Source organism: Danio rerio, chromosome 22, assembly GCF_052040795.2.
Source record: "Danio rerio strain M-AB ecotype USA chromosome 22, GRCz13ab, whole genome shotgun sequence".
NCBI lineage: Eukaryota > Metazoa > Chordata > Actinopteri > Cypriniformes > Danionidae > Danio > Danio rerio.
Genome location: NC_141042.1, coordinates 1,762,501 through 1,789,148, shown reverse-complemented (window position 1 = coordinate 1,789,148; position 26,648 = coordinate 1,762,501). Strand labels below are relative to the sequence as shown.

General features: G+C 39.4%; 4 protein-coding genes across 5 annotated transcripts in view; all 4 read right to left on the bottom strand.

Annotated features, from left to right (window-relative positions):
* Positions 1–784: 784 nt before the first annotated feature.
* Positions 785–6,687, bottom strand: si:dkeyp-53d3.5. Of its 2 annotated transcripts, none has more exons than XM_087302980.1 (4): positions 6,448–6,687; positions 5,736–5,838; positions 4,100–4,459; positions 785–2,734 (listed from the first exon to the last, which is right to left on the bottom strand). In XM_087302980.1, exons 2-4 carry the CDS (start codon positions 5,788–5,790, stop codon positions 2,328–2,330), a joined length of 822 nt encoding a protein of 273 aa, XP_087159106.1. In that variant the 5' UTR covers positions 5,791–5,838; positions 6,448–6,687; the 3' UTR covers positions 785–2,327. The 2 variants fall into 2 exon arrangements, with proteins under 2 accessions (XP_087159106.1, NP_001038477.1); NM_001045012.3 differs by having other exon boundaries at positions 2,270–2,734; positions 6,634–6,660.
* A 4,104-nt stretch (positions 6,688–10,791) lies between these two features.
* On the bottom strand, positions 10,792–15,742 carry LOC100535676 (uncharacterized). The gene is made up of 2 exons (XM_087303666.1): positions 15,687–15,742; positions 10,792–12,301 (listed from the first exon to the last, which is right to left on the bottom strand). The coding sequence occupies exon 2, from the start codon at positions 12,289–12,291 to the stop codon at positions 11,269–11,271; it is 1,023 nt and encodes a 340-aa protein (XP_087159792.1). The 5' UTR covers positions 12,292–12,301; positions 15,687–15,742; the 3' UTR covers positions 10,792–11,268.
* Positions 15,743–17,973: 2,231 nt separating this feature from the next.
* On the bottom strand, positions 17,974–21,231 carry LOC100334104 (uncharacterized). Its single transcript, XM_087303856.1, has 2 exons — positions 21,148–21,231; positions 17,974–18,994 (listed from the first exon to the last, which is right to left on the bottom strand). Exons 1-2 carry the CDS (start codon positions 21,214–21,216, stop codon positions 18,320–18,322), a joined length of 744 nt encoding a protein of 247 aa, XP_087159982.1. The 5' UTR covers positions 21,217–21,231; the 3' UTR covers positions 17,974–18,319.
* Positions 21,232–22,219: 988 nt separating this feature from the next.
* si:dkeyp-53d3.3 overlaps positions 22,220–26,648 on the bottom strand; it is an 8,227-nt gene continuing 3,798 nt past the window's right edge. Inside the window, 2 exon segments of the mRNA NM_001089396.2 lie at positions 22,220–22,341; positions 26,210–26,648. The exon segment at positions 26,210–26,648 is cut by the window's right edge and continues 340 nt beyond it. Coding sequence (NP_001082865.2) covers positions 26,244–26,648 — 405 coding nt within the window. The 3' untranslated portion in view covers positions 22,220–22,341; positions 26,210–26,243.

Here is a 26,648-nt window from a genome sequence, read left to right as displayed (position 1 = left end):
CGCGGAAAATACTGCTGACAAACCAAACTGAAACCAACGTGCTAATGTAAACAAGGCATTTCACTCAATAATGTGTGATGAAATTCGGTTTATAAAGCATTAGATTTTTGTTTAATTACATTTAAATAAGCAAAACTGACAGAACAATGGCGCAGGGGGTAGCACGATTTCGAGCCCCAGCTGGGTCAGTCAGCATTTCTGTGTGGAGTTGGCATGTTCTCCCCATGTTGGCGTGGTTTTCCTCCGGATGCTCCTAAACTGTCAGTATGTGTGAATGAGCGTGTATATTTCCCAATGATGGGTTGCAGCTGGAAAGGCATCCACTGTGTAAAACATATGGTGGATAAGTTGGCGGTTCATTATGCTGTGGGAACCCCAGATTAGTAAAAGGACTAAGTAATAAGGGACTAAAGCTGCAGTCACACTGATCTTATCCTCCCATAGACTTCCATTCATACGCACGTGAATGCGTCACACCGGAAACGCAGGGTCATGTGTTAAGTTTTGCTGGTCGCTGCGGTGCAAAGTTCAAGCTTGGTGAATTCTGACCTGCGAAATCGCATCACTTGTCTGCGTGAGACCAATCGAGGATCAAAACATGACCTCTCTGAACAGAAATTTAAAACATGGAGCAATCCACTCGCTTTTGTAATTCCTAATTATCTTGTTTAATCTCACCCCTTTTCAAACTCTAGTGTGACCACAGCTTTACACAAAAAGAAAATGCATGAATAAAACATACTGGAGCGAATCTTGAAAAGGGAGTTATGGACATGCAACTTCGTTGTAATTTACAGAGTTTATTGTAATTGCGCATGAGAGGCTTTTTTACAAATGATTGTAATTATTAGTACACACATTTAACTACCAAAGCTACAGAGACTCGGAAGGGACGAGATAGTGGGGAAAAAAATGAGTGGGAGAAAGAAAAACAGTGATAGGAAAATATATATATTTTTAAGTTTTTGCATTCCCCTACAAATATTGCGTTCTCTCACAAAGATGTTTTGCATTCCCTAGCAAAACTGTTAACACTTCCTGTTCACTTCATACATGGCACACCAGCCGTTTTTGCTGGGACTCTCCTTTAATTTACCATTCTATACCACTATCATCCTATCATTAAGTATTTTCCCATATTTCTCGTGTATTTTTAATCTTGAAAGCTCACTGAAATCAATAAAAAGTATCTGCAATCACTTTCTTTCCATTAAAGCTGTGTGTGATCGTCCCCCTTTATATGCAACCTCTGAATCAGATTAATATGCCACTCAGTATTAGAGATCTGCGCCGGACTAAATTTTGAATCCCGCTCCTGCCTGCTCTCACCATGTTTTAGCCTGAACCCGACTTATATTCAGCATTTGTTGTCCCGCTGCCCGCCCCGCCCCGTTTTTTACCCGCTGCATCCGATCTCGCTAAAGAGTGGGGAGGGAGAACAAAACCGAAAACCACCCAGCTATAGAGTCCAGACAGCCTATAACAAACTGTCTGTATACACACACACACACAGCAACAAACAAGGTAAACAAACATCGTGCTATCTCATTCACACATATACATACGCCTACTCTCTTGCTCTGGGAGTCGGGAGACAGCCGCGGGAATGCAGACCTTCTGTACACGTCATTTAAATTGACACCTCCCTTATCAAACAAGTGAAGAGCTGCAGATAAATCTCCCGTTTTTTTTTGTTCGATAACAGAGGTGTCACTGTAAGAACGCACAGATCTACAATGAAAGCATTCCATTACTTTAATAACCGTTTGTGCTCATTTAAGAGAAAATTAGTTGTGTTTAAAATAAAACACGCAGGACGGATCATGTTTACATATTATTCAGTGTATCTGTCTGTTTAGACATACACCCGAATTCTAAAGTGTCCTGCACTTTTGCTCCTCTGTAAATGGCGTGTACAGAAGCTGATCTGGGATCAGTTTATCATACGAAGCCTGTCAGTCACCACTTATACCGGTTATTGCCTTGCATGCATTCTCTGATTCAGAGGTTGCATATGAAGGGTGATGATCGGCACACAGCTTTAATGGAAAGAAAGTGAATGAAGACGTTTTTATATTCATTTCAGTGAGCTTCCAAGCCTAAAAACACACGAGAAATGTGGAAAAATACTTAATAGCAGGATAGAATGGTATAATACGGGATAATCCTGGCAAAAATGGGATGGTTGACATGTATGAAGGGAACAGGAAGTGTTTGTGGAAAAACAGTTTTGCGGGGGAATGCAAAAACGTCCCTTCCGGGTGTCCGTACAAAGCTGATGTGTTTGAAGAGCTCAGGAACATTTCGCAGATGTGCAAACCTCTTTCCTAAAGGAACACATAAGAGTTCCCATTTGTATGAAATCTAAGATGGGTCTTCAGCTTTGAAGCCCTGGAAAACGCTCTGTCGCATTGGTTACATTTGTGTGGTTTGTCTCCAGCGTGGACGGTCATGTGTTCAAAGAGCTTTGTTTGGTGTCTGAATCTCAGCTTGCACTCAGTACATTTGTATGGTTTCTCCACATCGTGCGTCCTCTCGTGCCGCCTCAAGTCTCCAGATCTAGTAAAAGCCTTCTCACACTGGAAGCACACGTGGGGTTTCAGACCGGTGTGGATCTTCTGATGTGCTTTTAAATATGGCTCACAAATAAAACTCTTTTCACACTCAGAACATGAATAAGGCTTCTTCACTGTATCTTTCAGGTCTTCGCTCTCCTCCTTTTTCACCATCTGGTCTGGAAATTAAGTAAAGAAATAAAGTTACATTTTAGGAGAGAAATGGGAAGTAGGGATGCAAACCATCGTTGATAACTCTTTTACTCGGTGCATCTTCTGGACATCATTAAAGGATTAGTTCTGCTGTAGGCTGTGCGTTACACTTCCACAACTTCACACATTAAACATTAAGCTGTGCAGTTTACACTCCCCTTATCAAGTCGGTCTCTTGACATTAGCCCCTTTTCACACATACAGACCTTTTCGGAAAATTACCGGCAATTTTCCAGAAAGGTTGTATGTGTGAACAGGACCTTTTTGAAAATACCGGTAAATTCATTCTGGCTATTTTCCGGAAAGAGAAGTTGTTACATTACTGGTAATTTGCCGAAATGCTGCGCTGTGTGAACGCAAAAGGAAGATTGCCGGAATAAGCGGGTGCACGTCTAGAACGTGCTGACATGAGACGTCTGCTTGAGCCAATCAGAGCAGTCAGACGCATTAACGTCCGCGCGGTTTATGAGAATAAAAGCCTTTGAATATTTTTCTAGACACATTTAGCTGCTAGAAATTAGTCAGATAAGGTTTATATGTTCATCTTAATGCCAACTGTGTAATTAATCATCGATAAGATGCTTATGATAAGCCGTTGTTTGTTTACCTTCAAGCTTTGTGTGTGCCAATAAACAGTCTATGAGCGCCAGAACACACACATATCATGTATATCTCGACATGCGAAAATGTTTCTCTATACGTTTTCATCGAAGTTGTTCAATACTGGTCCATCCACAGAGTTTGTAATGTAGTCAAATGTTTACAAACACAAGCGCAGCCGTTTAGAGGTCATTTCTGGTTAATGATGTCAGAATTACCGGTATTTTGGAATGGATGTGTGAATGCTCTTTTCTGGAAAAATTCCGTAACGTCCTCGCCTGTGTGAACAGCACTTTTTTGAATTTACCGGTAAAGTCATTCCGTAAATTTTCCAGATATTTACCGGTATCACTGTGTGAAAGGGGCTATTATGTGTGGGAGACATATTAAACCCCACTGTGTGGAAAAAACACAGCTCGACAAAAATGCACAAGTGAAAGCATTTACACCATCTTGGCATCAACGTCAGTCAGCTGCATGCATTGGGAAAAAAATATTAAAGAAATATTAAAACTGTAAAGCAAAAAAAGTGCTTCAATAACAATGAACGGAGTCGTCATCACGTCAGCAAGTGCAAACTTTGCATCCTTGTTACAATGAGGAAAGCTGGCTCCACAGTGACCCTCTTAATAAGTGTGTAATAATTGCATGATTTTTCCAACTCCACAACTCTACTCTCAACTCCACAGTTATCCTAAAATAGACAAACAGTCTTAAGGTGATCTACTCACTGTGAAGGTTTTTAGTGTGTGTTCTTAGAGAAGATGGACTTGTGAATCTCGTCCCACAAACAGTGCAGTGATAGGGTTTCTCTCCGGTGTGTGTCCTCTCGTGCAATATCACATGTTCTGCATGAAGGAATCCCTTTGTGCAGTATGAACAGTAATAGGGCTTCTTGCTAGTGTGAATCCACATGTGAAGCTTGAGATTGTATTGGACCCTGAAACTCTTTCCACAGCGGTAGCAGGTGAAAGGACTTTTCTTTCTAGTTTTATTATTCGCAGTATTAGTTCGAGTTTTGCTTTCCCTTTTGACATCATGTTTTTCCTCATGTTCACAGAGTGCGTCAATCTCCTCCTTCACAACCACATCTGAAAATTAAGAAGATAAGTTACATTTTAAGAGGCTAAATTTTAACTGCACACTCAAATAATCACGAATCCGCTTGTTAAGTGTGACGTCAAGCGGAGCGGCTTCCGGGTCCAAGCGCTCTATTCAACTGAATGGGGAGATTCATGAAATGATAATAATAAACGTTTACAAAGCGATTTAATACTTTTGAAAGTCACGATCACAATATATATGCCCATGCCTAATATCCGATGGCCAGAAAGTGATTCATTGTTTTATAAATTGTTGAAATTTTGGTAAATTTTAAATTTCAAGCCCAGAGATTGTTGTGTACACTATGACTTTATGTAAAATTTACTTTAATGTGTGATATGAATAAAACGCGATCATAAACGAATGATTTCTCCACTCAAATTAATGGCTTGGACCCGGAAACAGTAGACATATGTCACAAACACGTCACCACTTAACAAGCGGATAAGAGCACTTGTGCTTTTGGCTTGAGTTGGTGGTCAATTTTAAACACAGCTCACCATGAATTCTCATACAATTCATCTAAACATTTTTCAATGCTATTAATGCTTACTTTAGGTTCAAGTTTTGTGTGAAATTTTTTTTATACATGTATACAATTTTTAAGGGAATACAAAGTACCCTGTACAGCGCCAAACTAAACTCAGAACCAGTTAACCCTTATGGCCTCTTTCCACTGAATGGTATGGTACGCTTTTATGCACGTTTCCACTGTAAAACAGTACCAAAAAGTGAACCGTACTACTTTTTGGGTACTCTTGTAGAGGATGACACAGGAGTGGATTTTCACTCCTGTCCATCCAAGCCTTACTCATGCATTAATGCATCACACTGTACGACGTAATAAGACACACTCTGGCACAGACGTCCAGTCTGCACGCTGGAATACACGCTATTATGTCATGGCCGTGACGCAGCTTTAAAAATTCGTTTCAAACCGGAAGTACGAATTTGCTTGAAATAATGCAAAAACAACAAATTTACACTTTTTAGTGAAATATAGGTGTCCTAATAGTGTTTTAGGCAGTGTGGGACACATATACGACTATCAACAGCTCAAAAAATGTGTTTTGGTGTTTCGTGACCCTTTAAATAACCTTGTTTGAGTTGTAAAGTTAATGTGGGTGACATATTCTAAACAGAAACTGTTAATGTAAAGTAAAAGATAATATTAGCATGTACTAAAACTGATGAAGAACTTTAAGATTAACCACCTCACTGTACTTCATCCTCATTATTGAAGAGTAATGAATAAACACAAACCTATTAGTTCTTCAGTCTCTTCCTGTTTGATTCTGCAGGGTTCTGGATCACTCATCTTCTCACTGTCCTTCAATAAACTTTGCTTTGTCTTTTACTGATGGAGCTTCAGGAGAAGAAACAGAGAAATCTGATTCATTTACTCTGATTAAATAAATCACAGGATATCTCATCAGTGATACAATATGTGACTATATAATTTGTTCAAGTCAGCTGACACCAATATAATTACCTTAATGTGACAATTTGAGTATCAGTATAATGAATAAAGGAAAAACAGAAACTATTGACATGAAATAAAGAGGATTTCAGCAGCTCTGATAATACTGATGAGCCTCAGACTATAAACACTCATTTAACAGACACTCAGGATCAGCAGATCAGTCTGTTTTATACTGTTTGCAGAATCAAACGATTACAATCGTTTAATTACCAACTGTGATATAGTTTTCTTTAGCATTACATCAATATCTAGTTTAATATTCCTAGTAACCATTCGTACAATGTAATTAGATTATTGGGAGTAGCAAGTCAATTCGCTAACGTTATGTAGCCTACAGAGAGCAGGAAACCATCAACGTTTACAAAATAAAGAGCTCCATAATCATTGAATGAATTCTCTGTCAAAGCTCATCCATATATCTGCTATTTATATCCCTTCACAGATAATACTTTGTGAAATTACAAATACACGTACAAACTTAAACGCACTAACAAAGTAAAACACATTCACTCATGTTGTCCTCTCAGAGCTGCTCTCCGCCTGCTGTATTGTTTTGGTCGGCAGACACACAGATAGAGGTGAACTCCATGCAGAAACTAGTCGCAGATTGTCGCTTTAATAAACTGTAAAGTGTGTTTTATTGTTGAGTAAACACGAGAAAAGGCAAAAACCACTCACCTCAGCTCTGAAGACTCGACGCTGAATGAAAGCGTCAAGTGCTGACGTCATCACGGCGAGACGGGTCGTGCTAACAATAACAAACCTATTTCTTTCATGATATTTCTTGGAAAATTGTGTGATCTTTACCCAACATTTTTTTAATCACAAATAAGATTAAAGAGGTTTCATTCAAATTGCTACATCGAGTTTATCCATTGAATGTTTATATTTAAAAAAAATGCTAACTGAAAAGGATCCCCTTTTGTGGATTAGTAGATGAATCTGTCGATCCTTTTTTTGGGAATATGCCCATGTTAAGATTTTTTGGAAAGAATTCAGTTTATTTATACGTGTATCTCTTTTAGATAATTTTTCTTTGTCATACAAGGATGTTTTTTTCTTTTTATCATGTTGATAAAGTTAAACATTTTCTAATAAATCTGTTTATTTTAGTAGCTAAATGTTTTATACACAAATGCGATTTTTTTTGTCTGTAAAGCCCCTTTTTCTTATTTTTGTAAAGATTTGAAATATTATTTAAATACAGTCTCCACCTCCAGCAAAGTTAAAGCTTTAAAATCAGCAACACTATGTGAATCTTACAGTATTGTCTCTTTTCTGTTATACCCAGAGGACTGTATTGTATGTGATCTTGTAAGCATTACTGTGACCTAGGTTTATGATAGATTTAAAGTGATTTTTTAATTCATATTGCCCCTGGCATAATCTTTTCTTTCTTTTTTGGTTTGTTCCATTGTCTACTTTTGTTGGATTTGTACCTTTTCTTTAGATTTTTGTATTATTGATGAACGTTCCAATAAAAAAAGCCAAAAAATAAAAAATAAAAACAACAACAAACCCCCCAACATCCTGACCAAATTTGCCCACTGGCCTCTGTCCATCATGGCCTTATACCCTGCTAAAAAAACACAGCTTAAACCAGCCTAGGATGGTTGGCTGGTTTTAGCTGGTCGACCAGCCTGGTTTCAGAGGGGTTTTGGCCACTTCCAGGCTGGTTTCCAGCAATTTCCAGCCTGGTCTTAGCTGGTCAGCTAAAACAATCTAAAACCAGCTTGACCAGCCTGGTTTAAGCTGGACATAGCTGGTTTTGGCTGGGCTTTCAGGCTAGCTAGGCTGGTCAAGCTGGTCATCTCCCAGCCTGTCTGGAAACCAGAAATGGCTGGAAACCAGCTTGGAAGTGGCCAAAGCCCCCCCTAAAACCAGGCTGGTCGACCAGCTAAAACCAGCCAACCATCCTAGGCTGGTTTAAGCTAGATTTTTCAGCAGGGTAAACATCCTCATATCATCATGCCGTCACATCATCCAGGTGGAAGCTGCACACTGGTGGTGGATGAGCAGATTACCCCCCAAAAAATGTGTAAAGCACTTTGAGTGTCCTGAAAATGCTATATAAATGTAGTGAATCATTACTAACACAGGCTATATTTGAAAATAACAACACTTGCTCTTGTAGAAAAGGGTCACGAAACAGCAAAACACATGTTTTGAGATGTTGACAGTCATATATGTGCCCCACACTGCTATAACACTATTAGGACTCGTATATCTCACTAAAAAGTGAAAATTGGTTGTTTTTGCGTTATTTCCAGCAAATTCGTTCTTCCAGTGTGAAAAGAAATTTTAAAGCTACATCACAGCGATTAGATCCTTGTGTAAACAGGTATGGCAGAGGGAGTGGGATAATGGAGAAAAGGCAGACATATGCATTGTATTCAAGGATGTGTGGGCGTTATTAGAAATAAGTTTGGTAATGGAAGGAATGATGTGGTGGCAACTAGGCTGTGTGTCGGTCATTGTTTGCTAAACCAGTATAAGTTTAGAATAGGAAAGCATGAAACATTGTTTACCCGAGGGTTTTATTTCTCTCATACGGCATGCGGTATCAAACATTCCATTAAAACTACACTCTTCCAGCAGTTCCTCGCATCCCATATCTCATTTGTCACGGGGGCGTGCATGAAATGTTCCTGAATGAAAGTGAAAGTGCCGAACTGCAGTTAAAGTCCACAAATTAATAATTTGGCAAATAATTTGATCACTGATGTCCATGTAAACACAGTCACTGTCTTTCTCCTCTGCGTCTGTGTGTTTATTTAGCCTCTGTAAAAATCAGCAAGTGCAGGAGTGAAACTCCTTTTTTAATGCAAACCCTTCCCTCTTTCGCCAATCGACACTCCCACCTAAACAAAGCTGCACCCACCCACTTGGCCCTTTAATCAAGTTAAATGCATTAAGTCTGTTTTCATTAATTAATTCATTTGCTTTTCAGCTTAGTTCCTTTATTAATCAGTGGTCGCCACAATGGAATGAACCACCAACTTATCCAGCATATGTACATCTGCAGCTGATGTCCTTTCAGCTGCAACCTATCACTGGGAAACACCCATACACTCATTCACATACCTGTCAACCCTCCTGTTTTTCCCGGGATTCTCCCGTATTTTACAATTCTATCCTGCTATCATCCCGTACAGGTATTTTCCCATATTTCTACCGTATTTTCAGTCTTTTTCTGAAAAGCTGCAAGAAACATTAATGAGTCGAGCCTCCCTATACGCAACCCATACTGCCAAACCACTAGGGGCCGCCCCTTGCTCCTAAATGCGAGTCTGTTCTGTGCTTTCGCTTTGTTTAGCCACAAAAACACTTTGAAATAAATATAATAACAGCGCGATTCCCTGCCGTCACCCCCCCTATGCAATCCTCAAAACATTTAATGGTTCATGACTGTCAGCTGACGCGCTGTATAGTGATAAATAGACGCTGTTTCCCAAACGGACTCTATACGTGTGATTTGTAGCAGAGTGAAAGTGGCTTTTGGGTGCATGTTTAAACAGACATATACACATAATTAATAATAATAATAACATATAAAGATGTCGATGTTGGTGTTTTTTTTTTTTTCAAATACAACTAATTTCGTCTTAAATGACTTAAATTCCTTCATTATATTGTTAGATGTTAATGTAATCAAACGAAAAATTTAAATAAATGAGATTTATTGGTTGCTCTTTAATCAGAATGTGTAAATTATACAGTGAAGAAACTCCTTATGAGAATTTGATTCTATTTCATTATAATAGCTATTATTTAATAAGCTGAGCTGGGGTCCGTTCTTCGTACGTGGATTACTCAGTTAGCTGGATTTGGATATTGACGATTTGACACGATCCAGGATCGTTTCGTTCTTCAAAGCTGATCCGAGAGTTGTTGTCATGGCAACAGATCTGCTAGGTCAAACCTGATCGGGAGCAGGTTCAATTCATATAAACAGGATTAGATCTGCTCAGTTCAAGCAAAGATACAGTAAGTATGTACCGAGTTCTGATATTTTCTTACAGTAGTAGTTATATACACTTGGGAAAATAGTAAATAGTTTTTAACTATATATATATAAAGTTATAGTCATTAATAAAATAAATAAAGTTATACATATTAATAAAACGTATGCAATCTGCACCCTCGAAATGAAAATACAAAGACTGCCATCTGGTGGTGCACAGAGAAAACTTATTGATATGAACTTTTTAGATCGCTTTAGTACAAATTGTGTATAATAGAAATGCACAATATGTGACTTTTTTTAAAGCAATAATACATTTATGCAGTCATGAACATGTTTTCACAGTTAATATGCCGGTGATTTGATGCTTCACAAAAGTTGCAGACGCCTTTACCAATATCAAAATGCTTTTGGAAACAACCAGTTATTCTTTACACCGATTAAAAAACTGTACTATAATAAAGAAAATCTTTTCTAAATGTGGAACTAAATACGTTGATTTGCATTGAAATACATGATGAATACTCTCGACACATGAAAGTGTAAAGCCTGCAGCTCACAACAAATGTGGAAAGTTATTGTGTGTCATATTTAACAAGCCGTTTACTGCTAATTTGATGTAATTTTGCTCACATGGATAATTGAATATTAATCAGATGATGCCATTACGCTGTCATCGTTGCATTGCTGATCATGATTTCGAGGATGGATAGATCTGTCCTTCACAACACACGCAGCGATCTCAGATCAGTTTATCCAGACATTCTAATCTGATTCGCGAACTTGTTTGAAGAACCAAATTAGCGAGAGATCAGTTATCAAGATTAAAAGATCCAGGATCTGCCAAATCATCTTAGATCATTTAAGCGAGGTACGAAGAACGGACCCCTGATTGCTAATGTATTTGCTGCTAATTTATATATTTATTTTTTCTTTTGTAGATAATAATAATAAAAAAAATATATTACTGACTATTTCACTGTTTACTTAAGGGGTATCCCTTATTATGGTGGGCATATCCCTTTTTTTTAACATCCCAATGTTGACAGGTATGACACTACCAACAATTTAGCTGACCCAATTCCCCTATACCACATGTGTTTGGATTATGGAGAAAACCGGAGCACCCAGAGGAAACCCACGCCAACACGGGGAGAACATGCAAACTCCACACAGAAATGCCAACTTGCCCAGCTGAGGCTTGAACCAGTGACCTTCTTGCTGTGAGGCCATAAGTCTGCCGCCTAAATCTGTGTTTTTAAATGCATTATGATCAATACATAAACGACTTGTTAAGCATTTCACCCAAAGCAAAATTCTCCCCCCACACCCTGCCTCTTTGCCCGTTTTTACAGTCTATGGTTGCTCCCAGGACTGGGTGTGTCATTTGGCTCACTTCTTTTTCTAGTGTGGATCACCATGTGTTGTTTAAGTTTAGCTGATTGCCTGAAACTCTGCCCACACTGAGTGCATGTGTACGGTTTCTCTCCAGTGTGGATCATCTCGTGCTGTTTCAATTGTCCAGCTGTAATAAAAGTCTTCTCACACTCGGAGCACATGTGCTCCCTCACTCCAGTGTGGATCTTCTCATGATGTCTCAAACCGGTCTGCTGTTTAAAGCGCTTCCCACACTCAGGACACGAATAAGGCCTCTCATTTGTATGAACTCTAAGATGGTCCCTTAGCTGTGAAGCCCAAAAGAAAGTCTTGTCGCATTGATCACATCTGTGCGGCCTCTCTCCAGTGTGGATCAGCCGGTGCTGCTTAAGCTGGTTTAGTTGTCTGAAATTCTCCCCGCACTGAGCACACGTGTACGGTCTCCCTCCAGTGTGGACCAGCATGTGTTGATTAAGGTGTGGAGAGTCTCTGAAACTCTTCCCGCACTGAGTACATACGTGTGTTTTCTCTCCGGTGTGGATCATCGTGTGTCGATTAAGTTGGTACAACTGTCTGAAACTCTTCTCACACTGCGTACATCCGAATGGTTTCTCTCCGGTGTGAATCAGCGCGTGTCGTCTAAGGTGGTGGGATTTTCTGAAACTCGCCCCGCATTGAGCACACGTGTGTGGTCTCTCTCCAGTGTGGACCAGCATGTGTTGATTAAGGGAGGATAACTGTCTGAAGCTCGTCCCACACTGGGCACATGAGTACGGTTTCTCTCCGGTGTGGATCATCATGTGCTGTTTAAGTCTTGATAGTCGTCTGAAACCCGTCCCACACTCGGTGCATGTGTACGGTTTCTCTCCGCTGTGAATCATCATGTGACGGTTAAACGTCTTTTTGCACGACAGACTCTTCCCGCACTCAGTGCAGATTAAACATTGCTTGTATTTTGTCTTCTCTTCACATGTGTTCCCCTGTGGTTTAGACATGACGGTGTGTCTGAAATAAAGGTAGGAACACTGCACTGTAAAGGAGTGAAACAGAAAGTGAAAGTAAACAACAACTACATTAATTCATGATGATTTGAGCAATTTTCTAAATCTCAATTCATGATCAAGACACACGGATCTTACAGTCGTTATTTTCAAAACATTCGTTGTGAAATGTCGCTGAAATCACATTACACTGCACTGTCAATGTCTGATTATTTTACACAAATATAAAATGGCAGTTGATGATGATGTTACATGAGAACACGAGGACGCAAGCTTGCTGAAGAACGCATATTGAGAAACAGCCTAAGTCATCTCTCTTTACATACAGTCACGTGACGAACGAACGACTCGAAAACCAGAAGTCTCAAAAGGTGAACTAATCATGGCTCCTTTCGGCTCAAACTGTGTGCATTGGTTAAGATCATATGTGACAGTCAGTTAGGGCTGCAACAATGAATCGATTAAATTGATAAAAATCCATTACTAAAAGCACTGGCAACGAATTTCATAATGGATTCGTTGTGGTGTGCGACACGGAGATTTTTGATTATTAAAAAACACTGAGAAAGACGTGTCATATTATCATAATTATGCAGCGTTTTAACCGCCTAATGCTTATTTTATGTTTTAGACATGTAAATACACACACTTACTGGTAAAACAAAACATTTAGCGTTTGCAAAACACACAAGTAGATCTAACAATCCATTCAAATATAATCTGCCGATGTGTTTTATTCATATCAGATACACATTACACATAATAAGTTGAATCTATTCTTCTCTAAGTTCACCAGCCACTTACTTGCATGTATTAGGGGAATACCAGGTGAATTTATGTGCTGAATCCTGCGCGTTCTGCTTTTTATGAATGAGAAAAACGTGCGGCCGCAAGTAAACATGGCGACGCCCATTGTAGGAGCCATACATTGTATATTGGCGATTGGCCACAAGGTGTCAGTACGACACTATATAACTGTGGCGCCACTGCAAGGAGGAAGACAGTGTTGGTAGGAAGCACTCGAGCTGCGTCCCAAATCGCATACTTATGCACTATTCTACGCCATTTTGTAGTATAAACAGTGTAAGTAGTGCGTTCACACTGAAAACTCTAAAAATAATAAGTGCACTTTAATTACCCGGATGATGCACTCATTCAGCCGGTAAAATGAAGTGTGTAATGATGGACACTTCACGCACTCAACGACCGCAGGTTTGCTTACGTAGCGGAAGGGGCGGAGCTATCGGACGCACATGTTGAATAACTTTATTTAATTTGGATGGTGAAAGCAGAATTCTCCTACGAGAGTGATTATAGCGCCTCCCGATGGTGAATGCGGCAAAACTCATGGCAGGTATTATTTGATAATTCGGCCGTTTACTTCAATGATTTGGCAACCGTCAAACGTCATCAGGGAAACGGTTTGAATTTCCGCTTAGTAAAAAAAACATTAGTGTGCCATTTGGGACGACACTACATACATATACTATCCTGTTGAGTGTGTAAGTGCATAAGTACATAGTGCATGAGTGCATAGTGTGCCATTTGGGACGCAGCTTCAGTTTTTGACCGTCTCGTCTCGTAACTGAGTGTAATTCAACTCAACTCAAGGTAACAGAGAAGTGTGCATACAGATCAAGGAAAAAGATTAAGTAATTCTGTTGATTGGAAGTTAATTGGAAAATAAAGACGTTTTTATTTGCATCTATTTTGCTTACGGACTCTGACTTTTACGCGTTAAAAACTTGCTCACTCTTCCAACAATAGCGGCATTGGAAAGCCGCTACACCCATCTCGTTATAGAATATGATCACTTACACGCTTATGTGAACTGGTAAACTTCTGTTTGAGATTATCTCATTAAGATTATTTTTCTTACCCAATTCATAAATAATTTGACTTGTTTTAAGCAAACAATCACTTTATTTTGAGGTGTTTTTTTTTTCCAGAAAACAAGACATAATTTATTATGCTACTTCATCTGTCTAGTGTGTATCTTGATTTAAAAATATTTAGATATTTGGATTGAAAACAGGACAAAACTACTAAGTTTAATATTAATATTATTATAAAAGCTCAGTGAGCGTTTTTTTGAAAAATAGTTGGAAATTAATGCTTTTTTTTACTATCCGACTCATTCATTCATTTTCTTGTTGGCTTAGTCCCTTTATTAATCCGGGGTCGCCACAGCAGAATGAACCACCAACTTATCCAGCAAGTTTTTATGCATCGGATGCCCTTCCAGCCACAACCCATACACTCATTCACACACATACACTATAAACAATTATAGCCTACCCAATTCACCTGTACCACATGTCTTTGGACTATGGGGAAACCGGAGCACCCGGAGGAAACCCACGCGAATGCAGGGAGAACATGCAAACTCCAGACAGAAACGCCAACTGAGCCGAGGTTCGAACCAGCGACCTTCTTGCTGTGAGGCGACAGCACTACCTACTGCCTCGCCCTACTATCCGATTCATCGATTATTAAAATAATCGTTAGTTAAAGCCCTACTGTCAGTCACGAGAACGAACCACTCAAGTTTGACATGAAGAGGTGAGCTGAGCAGAGACAACATATCACTATAGACAAAAAGAGCAGGTAAACAATGAATGACTAATTTCTTTCTTAAAGTATTCTATTCATGACTTGTCTGTTGTGTGATCCACCTTTGAAATGGTTGTAGAAGCGTTTGGAAGCAATTCATAACATTTTAATATTATATTGGCAAATTATATTGGCAAAAGATTTGTTTCGATGAACGAGACTCAAAGATACGAGTCAGTAAAATGATCCAAACTTCCCATCACTACTGTACAACAGACTCGACTCTGGGAGTCAATTAGTAGTTGGTCGATTGAGAGTCATAGAATCGACTCTTTTGGAGTCGACTCCCCATCCCCACATAAAACCAGAGGCTTGTGTGTTGTTGATATAAAAAAATAAGGTTTGTCTAACCCCATTACTTTGTTCATTATTTGGCCACAACCAAAAAGTGTCACTCATATCTGTGCCCCGCTCTCCCCAATTATTGATTAGAGCTGTTGATTACCGTTGACTTTGCTTAAGAACTTCCTATTCAGTTGTCTATGAGAGAAATGACTAGCAATAATAATCGGCAGAAAACGGTCAAACCGCTTACTCTACAAACAAGTGTCTTTCTAGCTATGTATAAAAAGTATAATACAATAATATGAAAGATCAGTTTGCAACATGAAGCAGCAAAACGAGCCGTTTTAACGTCTAAAAAGAAATGACAGTAAATGAGACCGGAAGTCTGGAGCCGAAAAGCTTCTAGTGGCTGCGCCCGCTCGTACATTTTATGTATTATCACAATAATCAAAACCCACATTACTGTATTTAGACGGAGCTAAATCACTCACCTCTCAGCAGGCGGGTTTGCCGCGAACTGGATAAAAGCAACCGGAACCGGAAATCTGCGCTTAAAGGACCCCGTATGATTTTTAACAACACAAGGCGCTGTAAATAAACATGTAGCTATGGAAACATGACATCGCTGTTTAAAATGAGTAATAGCGTTAATTTCAATCAGATAAAGTAATAACTGATCATTACAGCAGGTGAATTTTATAGCTTAATAATAACACTCATTATATTTGGCTGATCTCAGCTGCTTTTAAGATGAAAATAAGCTTGTATTTGTGAGTATATTTTATTTTCAATATTTCATGCATAAAACCAATGATGTTTGATTATTATTACTATTATTTGAACAAATAACATCAGAAATCAAACCCAGGTCTCGTAAAAACATGACAAAAAAAATTAATTAAAAAAAATTACTAAATGATTTGATGGAACATAAGCAGAATTACAGATAATATTTTAAAAGTCCCTTGAAATGTAAATACTTTCTAGATGTTAGCATGAGTATTGTCTATTTTAAAGACACCTATAACTACTGTGTTGCAAAACAACAACAAAATATGTGTTTAGAAGACAACCGGCGACGCAGTTTGTAAGGTGGCTACTGTCACCTCACAGCAAGGTCGCTGGTTCAAGTCCCAGCAGATCCAGTTGGCATTTTTGTTTGCAGTGGGTTTTCTCTGGGTGCTCTGGTTTCCCCACAGTCCAAACACATGTGCTATAAGGGAATTAACTAAATTGGCCGTAGTGTATAAGTGTGTTTCCTTGTACTAGGTTGCGGCTGGAAAGGCATCGGCTGCTTAAAACATATGCTGTAATAGTTGGTGGTTCATTCCACTGTGATGAAGTAAGGGACTAAGGATGAATGATGTTCATTCATTTTCTTGTCAGCTTAGTCCCTTTATTAATCCTGGATCACCACAGCAAAATGAACCGTCAACTTATCCAGCATGTTTTACGCAGCAGATGCCCTTACAGCCGCAACCCATCACTGGGAAACACCCATACACACTGAATGATGATGTAAAACTGATAAAACATCCAAAGCTTGTAGTTCGACTGTCTAAATGGAAAAAACATTTATTTTCTATCCACCTCATATTTCAGTTCCTCATCGAATCTTGACCAATCAAACGCTCTCTAGTATCTGACATGCCCCGCCCCCTTCTCTTTTGATGCACTTGAGCTCAGCCACTCTCACTGGCAGAGCTGTGATAAAACAAAACACTAATCATTTTCTTGTCGGCTTAGTCCCTTTATTAATCAGGGGTCGCCACAGCGGAATGAACATCCATTTGTGTATGTTTTACACAACTAATGTCCTTCCAGCCGCAACCCAACACTGGAAAACACCCATACACTCTTGCATTCACACACATACACAAGAGCCAAATCAGGGCCGGAGTGGGACTCCTTTTCAGCCCTGGAGTTTCAAGCCTCAGACCGGCCCACCTCAGTTTACGACTGACTATATTAAAATAAGGTCATTTCCAATTCAGTTTCTAATGACACTTTCACGTCTTTTTTTGAGAAAACAGCTGCTTTAGAACTTCAAATGTCCAACAACCCTAACAGTATTATATGTCTTAACAATAAAAATGAAAACATAACACTACTCTAATGAGGATCGAACCCGGGCCCGCAGAGTCTTAACCTAACGTGCTAACTGCCGGACCACAACAACTGTATGGAGTAAGGAGACACAACTAAGTTTTATCATCATTAAACTAGATAAAAAGAGAAGAGTTGCGATAGAATAATGAATAAAAAGGCTGTGGTCAAGTAAATAAATAAATTTAAAAAGTGTGACTGCTGAGAGCAACAGATTCTGGAGCTAGGGACACCGGCCCTCGCGGCCAAAAAACGGACCGGCCCATCGGGAATTCTCCCGGTCCTCCTGATTAGCCAATCCGGGCCTGAGCCAAATTCATCTTTTCCAATTCTCCTATCGCGCATCTGTTTGGACTGTGGGGGAAACCGGAGCAAACCCACGCCAACACAGGGAGAACATGCAAACTCCACAATGAAATGCCAACTGACCTAGTCGGGGCTCAAACCAGTGACCTTCTTGCTGTAAGGGAATTGTGCTACCCACTGTGATGCCCAAAATCAGCTTTTTTATTTAAAAGAGGAGGAGCTATTCTATGTCCCGCCCTCTGGTTGACATTACATCAAACATCAAATAAAAGCAAAACACACTTCAAAACACTTCAAGGGACTTTTAATGATATAAAGCTGCACACATGGTGTGCAACTGAACACATTTAGTTCAGGGGTGGCCAACCCGGTTCCTGGAGAGCCACCTTCCTGCAGATTTCAGTTGCAACCCATATCAAACACACCTGAACCAATTAATTAGGACCTGAACACACGTGATAATTACAGGCAGGTGTGTTTGATGTGGGTTGCAGCTTAAATCTGCAGGAAGGTGGCTCTCCAGGAACCGGGTTGGCCACCCCTGATTTAGTTCATCTTCAGCTGGTTTATATAAATGCAGTGTAACATGTCTTCAGTGATGAAATCAAGCAAGGAAAACACAAATACAGATCTCCCTCATCCAGTCGTCTCTTATTCCAGGGTTTCTGATGTCCAGACACGCCCCACAAACATAAATGTTTTGCTAACTGTGTCATTTGGTCCGTTTCTCTTTACTGTGGATCTTCATGTGCTTTTTAAGGTGTGGTGCGCCTCTGAAACTCCTCCCACACTGAGGGCAGCTGTACGGTTTCTCTCCAGTGTGAATCATCAGGTGTCGTTTCAAGTCTTCCCCCGTTATAAAGGCCTTATCACACTCAAAGCACTTATACTTTTTCACTCCGCTGTGGATCTTCTCGTGTCGTCTTAAATGTGTCTGTCGTGTGAATGTCTTCCCACACTCAGAACAAGAATAAGGCTTCTCCTTTGTATGAACTCTATGATGGTCCTTCAGATGTGCAGCGCTCAGGAATGTTTTGCTGCATTCATCACATTTGTACGGTCTCTCTCCAGTGTGGACCATCATGTGCCGATTAAGGTAGTATAATTGTCTGAAGCTCGTCCCACACTGAGTGCACATGTACGGTTTCTCTCCAGTGTGGATCATCATGTGTCGATTAAGGCTGTGTAATTGTTTGAAACCCATCCCGCACTCAGTGCACGTGTACGGACTCTCTCCGGTGTGAATCATCATGTGATACTTGAACGTCTTCTTGCATGACAGACTCTTCCCGCACTCCGTGCAGGTGAAACATGCACTCGTCTTCTCTTCACATGTGCTCTCCTGTGGTTTAGACATGACGGCGTGTCTCAAATAAAGAACACTGCACTGTAAAGGAGTTAAATAGAAAGTGAAAGTAAACAACAAAGGCATTAATTCAGGATGATTAGGGCAAATTTATGAATCTCAATCCATGCAATTTTTTTTTCTTTTTTTAGCAAAAAAAATATGTTTTTTTGCTGAAAAAACATCTTAAACCAGCCTAAGCTGGTTGGCTAGTTTAAGCTGGTCGACCAGCCTGGTTTTAGAGGGGTTTTGGCACTTTCCAGCCTGGTCTTAGCTGGACGGGCTGGAAAATGACCAGCTAAAACCAACTTGACCAGCCTTGTTTAAGCTGGACATAGCTGGTTTTGGTTGGGCTTCCAGTCTGGCTAAACCCTGGTTTATACTTCTGCGTCAAGTGCCCGGCATAACCCACGGCGCATGCAACGCATGTAGCTGTGCATTTATACTTCTGCGCGCTGTCCCTGTTGGTCTGCATTAACACTTCCGAAACGCTAGTGGGCAGTGAGGTGTAAATGTTCCTCTGTGTCGAGTTTCTTCGCTGCTGTTTTGCTTTTCCTGAACACTTCCGGGATGTACAAGTGGCTCAAACTTGCTCATTTTGAGGCAGGAACCGGCGGACGAGCAACAACTTAAACTATGAGGTAAACACAAAACAAAAATTTCCATCCGGAGCTCCTTTAAGGGACTTCACACTTGTAAACAATCGATCAGGCTCGCGTCCAGCCCGCGCGGCTCTTGGTCCCGCCCAGACTCGTCAGCGCTACCAAGCCGACCAATCACAGAGCTTGCGCCATGCGTCGTTGCGACATGTAGTTACAATTTTTGAGAGGCGCCGTAGCATACGCCGACGTTTGACGCAGAAGTATAAATCAGCCTTTAGCTGTTCAAGCTGGTTGTAGATGACATTTAAATTGTTCCATCATGGACACTTCTACCTCCATCCAGTAGAGGGTGCTGTTGTCTTAAAACATAGCCACATTAAAGAAGTTTTTGGTGAAGTGTTTAGTGCTACGAAAGGAAAGGACTTTGGAGTGCTCTCTGTTAAAACGATCTTAAAGGCAGTCAAAAAAGGTTTCCTCACATTTAGCTCCTGGCTGATGAAGGGCACACGGTATTGTTTATATGTTAATCAGTGAAATTTAAAAAGACTGTTTATCTTGAAAGTTTATCGTTTGTTGACGGTCTTTTGGTTAGCATTGAATTGTTAGCACATATATAAGGATTTTGAGTATCAGTGTTATCAATATTATTTGTTAGTTTTGTACAAAAGGCATGTCATTTAGTGTTATTACTATTTCCTTATAATTTGCACTACAAATAGGACATTAACAGCCATTAAGGTCTTTCTTTTGGTCATTTTATATGTTTTAGATTTATCTTTCTAAAAATAACATCACCAATTGAGCTAAAATTAATTGTTAAAGGTGTTTATATTGCAGTACTATTATTATTATTACTGCATTAAATATTGCCCTTGTTAGTGTCAAAACAATTCAAATTATTTAGACGTATCACTATACAGTTAATAACGTTTATATTTTATGCCTGTACAGTGAATATGAGACTGTAAATGTGTATTTATCAGTTTATTGGCTTGTTATGAGCATTTGTTTAACACAATTTCAAGGATATGTGAAATTAGTATTATTTGTTTCTTTTATTCAGCTTATACGATGCTTTATTTTGAAGATTAAAAACTTTATAAACATCAGTCCCTGAGAGTAAAGTGCATCTGTTCAGCTGGGAATCTCCCCAGCCTGACCTGCTAAGGCTGGAAATGCCCCAAACCCCTTTAAAATCAGCTTAAACCAGCCAACCATACTAGGCTGGTTTAAGCTGGATTTTTCAGCAGGGATGGTGTGTTTCTGCAAGTCAATGTCTGGTTATTTCTTAGGGACACAAAAGGCTCAGATTTAATTAAATGACATAAACAACAAACAATACAGAAGCTTGAACCTGTGGCTTTCTCTTGCGTTTGTAAACAATTCTATCAGTGACGGAATCATATATAAACAAAGCTTACAGACTCAACTCAATACACCTTCTCCATGAACACAAGCTGCACATCATTCACACGAACTGCTCACGTGTTTAATTAAGAGTAACGTGCATTTCAGCACGAAGTTTTACGTATTACCGCAGCAAACAACCCCCTATTAGGCTGTTTAGACGGAGCTTCAGTGTAAAACACTCACCTCTGCAGGCGCAAACTGAAGAAACGCAACCGGAAGCGGAAAGCCGTTCTTAAAGGAGCCGCGTACCATTTTTAACAACACACAAGACACAAAAAAATACTATGGAAATATGACATCGCTGCAATTAAAATGATCAATAACATGTTAATTGTAATAATATAAGGTACAGAATAAGTGATCATTAATGCAGGTAAATTTTGAGTGAAATTCATAAGTTAATAACCCTCATTACATTTGGCTGATCTCAGCTGCTGTGGTGTTTAAAATTACTTGTTTAAATCCATCTCGTTTTAGTTGTGAGAAATTTCAAATTAATTGAAAATGTGAAGCTGATCAGGCAGCATGGTAGCACAATCACCTGGTTTGAGTGTCGGCTGGGTCTGTAGAGTTTCTGTGTGGAGTTTGCTTGTTCTCCCAGTGTTGGCGTGGGTTTCCTCCGGGTGCTCCCCCACAGTCCAAACACATGTGCTATAGGGGAATTGATGAGCTAAATTGGCCGTGGTTTTCTTTTCAGCTTAGTCCCTTTATTAATCAGGGGTCACCACAGCATAATGAACCGCCAACTAATCCAGCATATGTTTTACACAGCGGATGCCCTTCCAGCTACAACCCATCACAGGGAAACACCCATACACTCTCATTAACACACATACACTGCGGCCGATGTAGTTTATCAATTCCCCTATAGCGCATGTGTGTTTGGTATGTGAGGGAAACCGGAGCACCCGGAGGAAACCCACTGCCAACGTGAATCACAAATCTTGCTGTGAGGCGACAGCGCTACCAACTGCACCGCCCAAATGTAACATCAATAAATCTAAATAAAAACAAATCATTTGGAGAATGAGGAATATTTATTTTTGAACACACACACACACACATGGCGTCTTTGACATGCGTTTGGTATGATCTACAATGTCCTCAGCGCATGGGCATGGCGAAGCACAGCAGAGTTCTGGAGATGCTGTAGTGCAGTGGATAAGTCCGTGCATCCCTCTAGCTGCCCGTGTGTCCTCATCTGGGCCGGATGTTGCAGTGCTCTCTTCATCATCTGTATAATTGCGTTTCTCAGGCATGGACGGCTTTATGTGCCAACACTGTTCCAGTCTGACTGCAGCAGTGAGGCATGATGATGATGATGATGGCAAACACAGATGAACACCTGCTGATCTTCTGCTGAACTGGCCAAACTGTCTGTAATATGAGTGTTAGAACAAGTTAGATTAAAGCCTGATTTCATGTGTTGTTGACTTGTATTTATTTATTTGTTATGGTTGTATTCATTCCTTTACTCAGATATTAATAAATCCTTCAGTTGTCAATAAACGAAACTATTTTTCAATAATGTATACATGATTTCATATTTCGACTGAAAATTAGGATGTACTCACATTGGCTGCTTCTGTCTAGTGACTTCACGCATAGCTGTGGCATATTTTGTGTGTTGTTTAAATGAATATTATGCTAATTTACTTATCTGCGTAATTATTTTATTTCTGTTCTTTGGTTGCTTTGTTTACCTAACGAAATTACTACTTTCACTTTCCTAGAGATGTCCTTAATTAATGAAATTAACATGTAACTTATGAGGTAAAAGATAAATTAAAATGCTAATTCACAACCTCAAATTTTGAGCGTCGTGTAAAATAACCAGGCTAAAACACAGCTGTAAACAAAGATGAAAATCACTGTAGGATGGCTGACAGTAAGATAACACACTAATGATGCCAATATAATACAATATTACAAAAATTCTCCATATATATATATATATATATATATATATATATATATATATATATATATATATATATATATATATATATATACATATACATATATATACACATACACACATACATACATATATATATATATACACATACATACATACATATATATATATATATATATACACATACACATACATACATACATACATATATATATACACATACATACATACATATATACATACATATACATACACACACACACACACACACACAAACTGCCCACTTTATAAGGTACACCTGTCCAACTGCTTGTTAATGCACATTTCTAATCAGCCAATCACATGGCAGCAGCTCAGTGCATTTAGGCATGTAGACATGGTCAAGACGATCTGCTGCAGTTCAAAGCGAGCATCAGAATGGGGAAGAAAGGGGATTTAAGAGACCTTGGAACGTGGCATGGTTGTTGCTGAAAGACGGGCTGCTCTGAGTATTTCAGAAACTGCTGATCTACTGGGATTTTCACGCACAACCATCTCTAGGGTTTACAGAGAATGCGCTGACAAAGAGGTAATATCCAGCGAGCGGCAGCTCTGTGGGCGCAAATGCCCTGTCGATGAGGCCAGAGGAGAATGGCCAGACTGGTTCCAGCTGACAAAAAGGCAACAGTAACTCAAATAAGCACTCGCTACAACCGAGCTCTGTTTAAGACCTGGAACAGCGAATTTAAGACTTTAAGGCCACAAATTTAGATTTTTAAATTTTAGACTTAAGACTCCGCGGAAACCCTAAACACTGGGTAAAACCACTGTCGCTTTACAGACTCTTTTTACATTTAATATTGTGAGCACAAAACTATTTTAAATGAACAGTAACTCAACAGGAAGAAAATACAGTGAAGTCAATATGCCTGTGTGACCCCGCCGGTCCTACGCCACCCAACCCACTCCGAGCTGGTATCGAACTGGCGACCTTCCGCATGGGAGTTGGTTGCTCTACCAGGCCCGGATCGGCTAATCGGGAGCACCGAGAGAATTCCCGGTGGGCCGGTCCGCTTTTTGGCTGCGAGGGCTGGTGTCCTTAGCTGCTTGCGCTCTCAGCAGTTGCACTTGTTTAATTTATTTGTTTATTTGACCATAGCTTCACTCTTTTTAATCATTATTTTCTCACAGCCCCGTGAGCAAAATGCAGCCCGTAGGTTAATGATGATCATCATTAACCTGCGGGATGCACCCTATTCCACCCCAAACAGCGGCACCTTAGTGAATATTAATTAATATTAATAAATATTACACCTGCTCAATAAAAATCAGATGATTCACCACATTAATAAATCTGACATAACTTGATCAGAAATCTAAGAAGGGGGAAAAAAATAAAAATAAAAAAAAGTAGGGTGAAAAGAGAGTAGACATCAATAGAAGCAGATAACAATGCGTAACTTAACAGTGACTTCGTGGTCTAGTAGTCAGCACGTTATGCTTTGACGCGGCAGACCAGAGTTCGAACCTCACCAGTGTATAATATGTTTGTTTTTTTCAGTGTTAAGACATAAAATACTGTTTGGGTTACTTATGTAGGGGTACATATTTTTTTGTGTGTGACGACCATTACAAAGGACTGGATTTTAGGGTTCTTACACCTTTTCCAACTTCAGATTCCAGCACTTTTCAAGCACTTTTTGTATGCTTTTCCAGCACCTAATAACCACGGTTAACTACTTTTTCACATGGATTTATTGGGATAGTTCACCCAAAAATTATTTAAAAATAATTTTTTTTAAAAGTTTAGTTATTGGATGAAGTATACTTTTAAGTTTGGTCTCTTTCCACCTAAAGTTGATATCTCAAGAAATGAGCTCACAGTCAGATTTTGTTTGGGTGTAATACTAACCTTTCATGACCAGTCGTTCATGTTATTTCATGTGCATTGCTATTTTTTCTTTACAGTCATTGGATTGTCGTTTCAGGTTTAAAAATATGTTTATAAAAATCTGACTTAAATTAAGTTGTCTTAAATTTCAGACGTTCAATAATCAAGTTAAGTAATACAAATTCAAAACATTTCTAATAGGACATAATCAGTAGTATTAACTTACAATTGTTAATAATTCAATTGAACACAATTCAAATTCAGATTGTTTGGGCTTATCCAAGCACTCCACAAATGCGCGCATGCGGTGAACATTTTGCAATGAAAACTGGTCACACGACAACAATTTATGCACTCGCACAAATGCTCCCAAATATATTTGTGATCACATATTATATATGTAGGTCACATAGACCAAATTAAAACATAAATATTGAGGTCAAAGACAAAATTGTGCACGTATGCAACCAAAACGGTTACAATTTCAAGCCCTGCAAATTCAAGCAGGTTCAAGCACTTTGTCCAAAATCCAAGCACTTTTCTAAACTTGAAAACACTATATTAAAAATCAAGCATTTTCCAGGATTTCCAGCACCCGTAAGAATTCTGGGATATCTATAAAGAATTAACGTGCTCATATTTATGAATAACATTTGAAGTTCTAAAGCAGCTGTGTCCTTGAAAAAGACGTGTTAGTGTCATTTGAGACTGAACTGGAAATAACGTTACTTTAATTGTAAGAGCCAGTTATGCATAATTCATTTGTGATAATTTAGTGAAGGTTAAAACATGATAAAAATTTATATTTAAATTTAATAAGAATTCATTGTGATTGTATTATCTAAAATGCATAATTTAGTAATTGATATAATTTAAAAACCTTTAATTTGGTATTTTGGCTTCCGACAGTAATACGTCATGAGGTCATTAGTTCATACGTTTTAGGCAGATTGCAGTTATGGATGTTGGAAGCAACACAGTTTTTTTGACCGAGCAGATCGAGTCTATTGTAACTTTGTATTTTTTTTTTTGCATTTGTTCAGTAAACCTTTTTTAAAAGAAGATTCGGTCTTACTCGCGTTTTTGCAAATACTGGTTGTTGGAACTGAAGCTGCAAAAGGTGGTACATAAGGATTTGCACGAAAGGTGTGCCACTATATTAATATAGGCAGTCGTCGACTGAGGTGGGCCGGTCTAAGGCTTGAAACTCCAGAGCTAAAAAGGAGACGCACTCCGGCCCTGTGCTCTACCAAGGAGGTTAAAGACCATGGCCTCTAGCATCTGTCGCTAGAGCACCTTTAGAGGTCAGAGGAGTGAGGTTTACCTGCACAGCACACACTAGCTGGCCTCTGCCACACCTGAAATGATCCTGTTACATTCATACTTGACAAGATTTGGCTGAGTACCTGCTCTTTTAGTCCTCGATAAGCAAGTCCGTTTGGTTAATGAGTACCTACTCTGAGTATGCGGTTTTCAATTTTTCCAAATGTGTCATTCGGGCTGTTTCTCTCCAGTGTGGCTCCTCATGTGATATTTAAGGCTTGCTAATTGTGCGAAACTCGTCCCACACCGAGTACAAGTGCACGGTTTCTCTCCAGTGTGAATCCTCATGTGTACTTTCAGATGTTCAGTCCGAGTAAATAGCTTGTCGCAGTGTGCACACTTGTACGGTTTCTCTCCGGTGTGAGTCATCTGGTGTCGCTTTAAAGCTCCAGCTGTAATGAAAGTCTTCTCACACTCGAAGCACATGTACTCTCTCACACCAGTGTGGGTCTTCTCATGTCGCCTTAAATGAGCCGGCCGTATGAAACCCTTTCCACACTCAGAACACGAATACGGCTTCTCATTTGTATGAACTCTACGGTGGATCTTCAGCTGTGCACCCCTCAAAAAAGT